Below are 10216 nucleotides of genomic sequence, written 5' to 3'. Positions count from 1 at the left end.
CTTCTAATAAGGCAGATTGACAGACTCCATCATGAAATTGAGTTTGATTCATTAAAATATGGCAAGTTTTGTTTTTTGGTGGGTATATAAAAAATTAAAAAGCAACATCTTTTGTTTTGTTTAGTTTTCCATTTTGCTCAATTTAGTGCTTTCAACTTCACAACTTTGTCCCTCTGCTAAATTAACACCACTGAGTTCATTTTGTCTTTGTGTAATTTCTTGTTGTTTTACCGGCATCATTTAAAACTAATTAGAACAATGCACACTTCTGCATTTCTAAAGGCTAGCTATTGCTTTTTTTGTGTTTTTTTTTTCTTTTGCCAACATCTATACAGAATAACATAGCAGTTAGCATCTCAGTGAATTCATATTCAGCAGTAATAAGCACATGTTGATGGAGATGATGTTTTCATCCTGTTCCAGACTCAGCAGGGTTTTAAAGTCGAGTGTTTAGAAAGAATTTAGAACTTCCTGCTGTGTTTTTGTACCCATCTAAAGCCTTGCATGAATCTGAATACCTTTAAAACCCCATCAACAATCAGCCCAGCCACAACTCTTTCAGCAGCATATTTAAAGTACAGACACTGGCAGACGTCTGGAATGCTGTTTGCGCTCCCTGCTGTGGGAGGGCTTGGACTGATTCCCTCAACATTTAGGTAAATCAACAGTTTTTGAGCTAAAATCTCCAGCTCATTTTTTCTCAAAGGTTAAAACATAACACTTTCTTTTGCCATTTTTCATCTATTCATTTTAACTGTGTGCCAGCAGTGTAGATTTGTGTAAATGGCAACAAAAGATAGATGGCCGCAGCTACTGAGCTAAGCTCTGGTTCTGCTGGAGCTTTCTTCTTGTTAAAGATGTCGTTTTCCTCTCCACTGTCGCTGCAAGTCAATGAATCAATCCAATCTGCTGGGTTTCCTAGACAGAAAACCTTCAAACTGATCTGATTAATGAACTGAACTTGATGTAATATTTAATAACTAGGACCAGTTTGGAAAGAATGTATGATCAGATTGAAATTACTTTCAGTAAATTCCCTTAGATAGTGTGAATTGATTGTGTACAAACAAACTAAATTGAATTGTTTGACAAAAGGTTTAAGAAGCTGACTTTCACTTTATTTTCATTTGGTGTGAGAGTGAGGAGAAGAGCTGAAAACAAAAGCCAAGGAAAGATAATCAAATGTATTTAAATTCCAACATTCTTTTCTGTTTAGATAACATTATTTTTGCTTTAAGTCAGTTTTTATTAAATGGGATAACACTGTTTAAACTCCGTAGATTTAATGACATTACTTTTTGTATTTCTCAATATATAACTGCTGAAAATCCTGTCATGAATTTAGATGTTGGAGATGTTTAGATTTTTTGTACTTTAGGTTGATTTTTGTTCAGTTTCTTTTTGTTTTATGTTCTTCTATATTCTGTAATGTTCTTTCCTCTCTGCACTTCCCTTAGTTGCTTTAGTTTCCAGTTCCCTGCATCTGCAGCCCATCAGCTAATTAGGACGCCTGTCACTCATCCCCTAATACCATAACCATTACTTAAACCCTGTTCCAACCTGGAGCCTCAAATATGAAGCAGGATTAATGAGTTATCAGGTTAGCCTGGGTCTATCACCATGGTGACTGCAGCTGTGTTTCCATTACAAATGTGCACAAATCTCTGTCTATATTCTGTTGCTGTCAAAAATGTACAATTTTGCAATTGTGGTGTTTTCATCAAATAAGACATGAAATTAAAATCACACATGAATAAGCTTGTTCATGAGATGAGTCCTTAAAAATGAAGGCAACAATGGATGTAAACAGCTACATGAGAGATATTCATATTTCAGCCATGATGCTAGCGCTCATAATGTATGTTGAATAAGATGTCGGTGTTTTATTCAGGCGTTGGAGCGATAAGCCCCACCTACATGGGAACGGCTACCTATGTGGCATTTTGGGGGAAATTGTAGTCAGTGACCTTAGAATGACACATTACTTTTTATGAACTGTGATGCTGTGAGAGTTCTGGTGGAGCCATCTGCACACTGTCCAACAAAAACAAAACAAACCAAAACATCATCCTATAAAACACTTCCTGTCGTCTTCTTTGTGGTTTTCACCAGTAGTAGCATCCAGCTGTTGATCATGTGATTTGTGTGATGTGACAAAAGGTTTTTCTATTACAGTTTTATGAAATATGATAGGTACTTTTTCTCGAACCTATATAAAAGAACCCCAGACAACGTATATGAATTTTATAACAAAGCTTTTGCAAAAGGAGAAATCTCCATCAACAACTTCTCCAAGCCGTTCACAGAGAGTTCTGATCTCCTTCCACGCGAGCCCCTGTTTTATTGTCCAAGCAGAACAGCCAAAAGGGGCAGTCAGGAAGAACAACAAAGGTCGTAAAACTTCCAACCTAAACAAACCAGCCAGGTGTGATATCTGATCTACGGTCTGAGCCCAGCTCAAATCTCGGTCAAGCTGTTAACAAAACAAAATACAACTGCTCACAGGCAGTTAGGAGGTATTCTGGTTGATAAGAATTAAGGTCTGGGAAACACAGAGTTAACTGTTTCACATGAAGATGAAACAGACAGTCCTGACCTCCAGGTCAGTTCATACACACATAAGGAAGAGAACACTTTAAACAGAAAATCACAATAATCTATAGACTGAATGTGAACTAAAGTAATAACATAATGATAATACCGAAAATTCTCTAACAAAATACATCTATTTAACCTCCTCATCCTACTGCCAAAACCTTTTATTGAAATACATGTTTTTTCGAAATTGGCTTACTTCCATTAAGCAAATTTATTTTCATAGTTTCAACTTGTGTGCTGTGCATTCAGAAAAAAATATTTAATTTTTGGGTTTGTGCAATTCCACTTTTAACTTTTGATGTTTTACCACCTCCAATCCATATTTTTATGTTTTACAGGAACAGAACTCTAAGCACCAGGACGAACACAGAGAGGCCGAGGACACATCTGAGAAGACCTCCCCAAATAAGAACCTGAAGTCTCCTCAGAAAGGCTCAAAGCGTCTTAAAACCTCCACCTTCAAGGTGGCACTGCTGGATTCTTCAGAGTATGAGGGAGAAATCGAGGTATGCACAATGGAAAACTATTAGCATTTGTACATTTTGTTGAATTAGGCTTTGCATTTTCTCATCCCTATTGTTTGTACCTCCCTTTGTTGGGATTTGTGAGCTGCATGGTGCTGCTGGAAGCTGACAACATTGTTCCACTTTACCATAACACACGTGTTACTGCGGTGGCCAGGTCTTCCTCTCCAGGCGAAAATGTGTTGCTGTTCATCGAGCTTTGTGAAACTGGACAATTTGCGCTCACAATAAAAGGAACTGGGAGCTCACATAAGAGAGGATGAAAGATAAAGATGTGAGGGAGTTCATGGAGATAAATCCGTTGTGGATTTTTCTTTCTGACCCGCGGTAACAGCAGCTCTCCTTGAACAGGTTTATCTCTGTCTTTGGAAATAACTTTGCAGGATAGCAGTGGAAGAAATGAATATCCAATTACAGGGCTGTGGAGGGAACTCGACAGAGCTTCTTCAAGCTGTTCTGTTTCCTTTCACAGAATCTTGGAAGAATTCAGCAGACAATCGTTTTGTCAGGGAGAAAGCCTCCATGCACAAGACATGATTTCTACATGCAGAACTGAATCAGAGAGCAGTCAAACTAAAATATGCAAGAGGTTTATTTTCAGAAGATAATAAATCTCTCTCTTTTACATTATTCATTTCAATATCAACTAATCCAGTTCATAGTGGAGCTAAATATTAAGTTTACAGACTAAACATCTAACTATTTCATTTGAAGTTAAATATTTAGCTCGCTAACTAAAATAGCTTGGAGCTAAATTTTAGACTAAGCATTTAGCTTGCTGGCTACATATTAAGGTTCAAAATAAATATTAAGCACAGAGTTAAATATTTAGCTTGCCTTACTTTGTAAACTAAATACTTAGTTTGCTCCATAAGTAATTAGTTTGAAACTGGGACATTTCTTAATGACAGACATGGTGAAAATATGACTTTGAAAATTAAAACAACCCAAATTATTGCTGTTCATTTTTGACTGCATAACTTTACAAACAACAATCCATAGATTTGTTGATAAGATTAGCTGATGAAAGTTTGGTTTCATTGTGATTTGCTGAATGGAGCTAATTATATCTGCATTCAATATACAAGCATTCAACAAGCAGTGTTTTAGGTTTCTCCTGAAGAACTACCTAAAACATGCTGTCTATATAGGTGCCTTTTTTTTGCCTCCTCCTCTGTTCAAAGCTGCTTGCACCGACCGCTAACTGGGTACTAAAAAATCCATAGTGGTTACATGATTGCGAGTCAGGTGCAGCCAAGGAGAAAATAGAAGAGCAATGTTATTATAGCACGAGCACACTCCCGGGGATACTTTTTGCACAAGTGCATGGAGGTTTGAATGTGTGCTGTGATGATGGGGGCAGGGTGACCTGTGAGGTACGACTATCAGGACGGCTGCCATCTTTTTCAGCACCCTGAAAACATCCTGAAATCCATTCAGGCCCCTCAACACAACATACATAACCCCGCTCTGCCGGTGGGGGGGATGTTTACAAAACCGTTTCACATGAATCACTCTTCTTGATTATGAGCCCAACCTGGCAGCACTGAAGTCACTGCAAGAGAAAGATGGATTTGCAGCGTATATAAACTGGTGTTTTGCTTGGACTTTTTGGTGTTGTCATGTCAGAATTAGTAATCTTGCACTTAACAAATTAGGCTTTTATGGAAAGTGGAAAGTGGCGAGAACAAAGAACCACCATCAGAATACTGAAAATTTGCATTATACATCTCAGGAAAATCTTTCACGTGTTCAGTGCTCTGAAAATATGTAAGGAGAATACTAGACATACATTTTGAATTGAAAATGTTGCTTATATTATCAATATAGTTTTTGATTAAAACATAATTAATTACATTTAATTAATTACCGACTGTGAAATTAACAACATTTTTTTAAAAATCCCACCACTAGATAATTCAGGAAAAGTTGGATTAACTGCGATACTTGTTTAGTTAAACTTTGAACAGCAGTAATTTTGTAAAAACTGAAGACACCAGGTGAGTAAAACTGACCAGCAGACTTCAAGTGACCCTTGAAGGAACTGTATGTAAGCTTTCCAGTTTAGCGACTGTCTTAAATCTGAGTGTCGACAGGCGGCAGCGTGCCACAGCCTCCTGCAGCCTCTTGTCTGTCGCTCTGCTCTCTCTCTCTGTTTTTCTCTAAAGGAGTTGCCGTATTCCTGAGTTAATTAAGTTTTGAGTCATGGATGCATGGTGGAGCTCCCCATCGGCCCCTGGCCAGCAGCGGAGGAGCCACACCCACCCCGCATGTGTGGTCAGGCTGGGCCGATGCATTCCACTGGCCTATTTCAGGCTCGGCTCAGTGCTAGCTGCTCTTCATGTGTCACATCAGAGTGAGAACAATGCAGCAACACGACTTTTTATTTTTCTCTCTTTTTTTTGTCAATGCAATATTCTATCCATTCTCCAAATGCCGCTTGAGCGCTAACAAAAAAGTTCAGGCACTTTTTCGTCATACCCTTGGGATATTAAGAAACAAGAGGAATAACACTGCATCTGTTTCCCTGGCAACTACTAGCCCAATTTTACTGTCAGTGCACAAAAGGAGCCACAAGAAAAGGAAGCATGTGTGAGAGGATAACAGTGTGTGGTTAGGTGTAAACATTAACTCGGCCGTCTTTGTTCTATATTTAACTGAAGCCGATGAGTGCTTCTGTAAAAGTGAGGGCTTTTTTTTCTTCTTTACGCGCACGGATGTTATCATGTCAGTGGTTAAACCTGAACCAAAATGCTTGTTATCGTGGTTTCCGTGATGGTAGAAATATGCATCTTCACCTAAAGTTTGGATATGAAATGTGTTCACATCTCACAAATATAATATTTTAGAATTGCCTGTAAAAATAATGGTAGTTTGTTCTGCGTCTGAAGCATATGGAAACACAGGAAAAATCAAAATGTACTCAAATTTAGGTTCTTACACTTTTCCTTTAATGCTGCCATTATTATTATGGTTAGCACTAGTGTGCACCAATTGCAGTTTTTTGGCTGATCATCAACTTTTAAAAAACCTGACCTGCCCATTCCGATTTTGAAAATTTTTTTTGTGTGAAAAAAAGATGTTAAGTTGGCAACAGTGGAGTGAATATTGTTAATTCAAAAGGGGGTGATTTTCAAACATTTGCCAAGGTAGATAAAATTGGTGGACAAGATCGGTTTCACAGCCCAAAGTTAACCAACTCTTAGTTAACTCTTAACCAAAGTTAAGAAAATCAGGACCAATTTATCATAAGTTGTTGTGCGCCCCTAGTTAGAATGCTAAGTAAAGGTTAGCATCCTAACCCATACTAAAAAATATGGGCTATGCCACTTTAAACTAGGGGTGGAAATTAAAAATGTTCTCTACCAGCCCCAGTGGCCGGTAGAGAACATTTTTTACCGGCCACTCAGATATTTCACCAGCCACTGTTTTTTTTCTTCTTTTGAATACAAAACCACAAGTATGTTTATAAAATATATGATTTATTTTTAACTCTATGAAAACCGATTTACTGACAATAAATTTATAATTATTCTTATTACTAAAAACATCTCAAAGCGTGTTCAATATTAATTCTGAGGGTCGTCATCATTCCTGTGTTATTCAAGTATATTTTGACTTCCTGTGTAGTCAAATTATTGAAAAAAAAAATGTTAAAAGTGAATGTTGTTTTTTTCCTGTTCAAATTGTCAGCCTGCCAAGGTGGCGGAGCGTTGCTCCAATCTACATGCCACTTCAGACTTTTACCCACATTTGGCCAGGGGCAGGTGCTAATTTCCACCCCTGGTTTAAACATTTTCTAATTGGCATAATTTTTTGTGTCAACGTTAGCATGCCAGTTGCTTATCAGATGTTGCATTGGCTGAATGCTTCTGGACTGGGGATTTATTTGAGCTGTAGCTTTGTGCCCTCTGCTCCTTTAGGGCCCTCCCTGGGGCCAAACTGTGTCAAATTATTATTGCTAATATTGTTATTACTTTTGTTTCTCATTATGAGCAGTTGTGTTGTTATTCTTATTATGATTAATAATGCAATTTAGGACTTAAGTATTTTTTCTGCCTTTATTGTATAATGCTTTATTATTATTATTATTATTATTATTATTATTATTATTATTATTATTATTATTATTATTATTATTATTATTATATTTTTTTCTATGGTATCAACAAAAACACTACAAATGCCTTAAAGACACTGGGCGTTTTTCTTTTCTTGCACATATATTTTTGTTTCTTTGCATGTTCAGTTAATCACTGTAATAACTGTATTTTATTTGTTTATATCTCAATAAAAACATTGATGTTGGAATTCCCAGTTGCAAGAGCTCCAATTCAGAAAAACTGAACAAAACGCTCTCACTGAAGCTGGAATTCCGACTTGCACAGCTGGATTTTCCAGAGGATCTGAAAATCAGCAGCCAAGATGTTTATAAAAAGCAGCTGGCGATGGAAGAATAATGTGTTTATGTGCTTTTTTGACTGTTAGTATCTCATTAAACCAGTTAAAGCAAATATTATTCTGTGTTTGCAGAAAAGTTGCATCACAGTTTAAAGGCATAAACTCAAGAGGATCTTGTCACTTTCAGCTTGGCTTCTTACTAGCCTCTTCACTGAGTTCAATGATTGTGATAAAAAAAGTTGTCTAAAGGTTAAGGAATAATTTTGTAATTACTTATTTTTATGTCTATTTAAAGCACACTTCAGTGAGCTGTGTGGAAAAAGAACCGTCAGTACTTCATTACTAAGTTTTACTTATGTAGAATACTAATAAATGTCTGAAATTCTTCGTTCCGAGAGTCTCATCTCCTGTTGCACCTGTAGGAAATGCAGAGTCAAAAAGTATCTGTTGAAGGTGAAAACCAGAAAAGTCATTTGAATTTGAAAGGGGAAAAAATCTGAAATTCCTCCGTTTCAAAAGCTTCTTTACAGCAACCTTGGCAATATATACAATGGACCTCTGCTTATTCCTGCTTTACTATTCAAAAATTCACCTTTTTTTCAGTAAAGCATATCTTAAATATTTTAAATTAAATGCAGCATGGGGAGCTGAAGAGCTGAGGTGGTTTGGACAAACTCCTTTGTATTTTTGCGGAATTGTATGTGATTGACACAAAACATTGTATAACTATGAAGCGCAATGAAAACAGCAGGTGATGCAACCACAGATCTGATGGGAATTTTTAACTGGCCTCTTTACTCTGATACCCTTTAATACAAAACATACAGTGTAATCCCGTTTAACTACAGCTGTTCTGTAAAGGCCTTAGAAATTTGGTAGTTTACGTGGCAATGAGGGAATTAACCAGTCAAAACACTCATTAGAGTTACAGAACCAGACTCAGAAAAAAAATTCAAGAATAAAATTTGTGTTATGAGAAAAAAGTCATAAAATAATAAAATAATTTAATGGGAATAAAGTTGTAATAATATTAGAATAATCATAAAATTCCTGGAATAGAGTCATGAGAAAATGAGAATAAAGTTATAAGATATTGAGAATCATAACATTACAAGAATAAGGTCATATATTAGCGTAAATTTTTTTCTCTGTGAAGTTATACTTCAGTTTAGGTTTTGCAATTAAGGAAATACTTTTAACTCATCAGCATCATCAGTCACAGAGGATTTTGAAACGATGTATTTGTTTCAAAGAAAGAAACCACTCAGATGACGAGCTGGTCGCATCAGAGCTAGATAACTACAGAAGCTTTGCTGTTCTCATATCCACTTGTTCTCTTGTAATTTTGCAACTTTCTTCAAGTAATTTTGCATCGTTTTTCTGCTAATATTACAGCTATGTTGTGATAATATTATAACTTTATTTTCGTAATAAAAAAAATCTACTAATAAAATAATATTCCTTTGTAATTTGCAGTTCGTCACAAGACTTGGATGAGTCAGCAAATGCATAGAAGAAGATGCTCTGCTTGTAACATGTAGTCATAATCTGACCTTAAATAGTATGACCCTAAAATATAAATAAAACAGCATTATCTTTTATGTCAGTAAGTCCCCAAGTATGGACTCATCATACAGCAATTTAGTTGCAGAAATATAAAAAACAGGATCTAGACAGTAAAAGATAACAGGGAAAGAAAACTGGTCCCAGTAACCTTTATAAATACAGACAATGTATTTATAACATTGTAACTCTGCATAGCAGAGTTATATAAGGAAACCTAGAGAACAAAAAAACAGGCGTTAAATCCTAATAGGAAGCAAAATTAACTGAAAAGAACAAAACAAACAGGGAGTGAAGTAAAGACAGACCTTAAAACAGGAGCTTTATAAATTCACAAGTTTACAGGAAAACCAGCAGTAAAAGGCTAACCAAAGCTAGCCTCAGGAACCACAGGAAGCCTTCCTGTACTTTCTCTCAAACTTTTTGTGTCTGTGTGTGTTTCTGTCTGCAGAAGCACTCCAAAGGACAAACCCTAATGGACATGGTGTGTGAGCACCTCAACTTGCTGGAGAAGGACTACTTCGGCCTGACCTTTGCTGACACAGAAAGCCAGAAGGTCAGTGGATTCAGCACTAGAACAAACTCACGCGGATGTGTTGGGGCTCAGTGAACGATTTGTATTCGTCTCGCCTCTGAGTTGGTTGGCTTTCTCGGGTGCACCGTCCATCAAAGATGAAAAAAAAGTGGACATTTCATAGCTCAGTCGGGGCCTGAACAAAAAAAGCCATTTGAATGAGCTAAATAAATGCTTCATCTTCTCTTTCCAATAGTTCCGTGTCTATTAAATTTAGCTATAGAAGTATTTCATGAGAGGGAGAGCTGCTCTGGAGGAAGAAATCCTTTAATAGGATGAATCAAACCTCAATGGTCTGCGGCTAATGAAGGAATTGGGAGAACTTTTAAGAGCTGATGAGACAAGTTGGGTCAAAATGACCTCTGTGAGTTCTGGAAGTCTCTATTATATAGCCATGGGACTCCAGACTGGTAATTAGTTAATGTAATGTCTCAAAACAGTTACACTCTATTCTGTTTTGTCTGTTCTTTTATAAGAAAGATGTGCAAGTATTCCTAATGCTTGTGCCTTTCTTTAACCTGTTGGTCTCAGGTTGTCATTCACAATGACAAGGGTG

At 36.7% G+C, this 10216-nt stretch overlaps 1 protein-coding gene across 6 annotated transcripts in view; it reads left to right on the top strand.

Annotated features, from left to right (window-relative positions):
• Positions 1-10216, top strand: part of LOC106939742 (band 4.1-like protein 1) — a 45295-nt gene that overhangs the window by 4045 nt on the left and 31034 nt on the right. For all 6 annotated transcript variants that reach the window (XM_015022274.1, XM_015022271.1, XM_015022272.1 and 3 more), the window contains exons 2-3: positions 2937-3104; positions 9538-9642. In XM_015022274.1, coding sequence (XP_014877760.1) covers positions 2937-3104; positions 9538-9642 — 273 coding nt within the window. The remainder of the gene's footprint in view (positions 1-2936; positions 3105-9537; positions 9643-10216) is intronic.

This window comes from Poecilia latipinna, unplaced genomic scaffold (assembly GCF_001443285.1).
Source record: "Poecilia latipinna isolate Pla-1442-1.1 unplaced genomic scaffold, P_latipinna-1.0 Scaffold2967, whole genome shotgun sequence".
Classification (NCBI taxonomy): Eukaryota; Metazoa; Chordata; class Actinopteri; order Cyprinodontiformes; family Poeciliidae; genus Poecilia; species Poecilia latipinna.
This window is presented reverse-complemented; position numbering and strand designations above follow the sequence as displayed.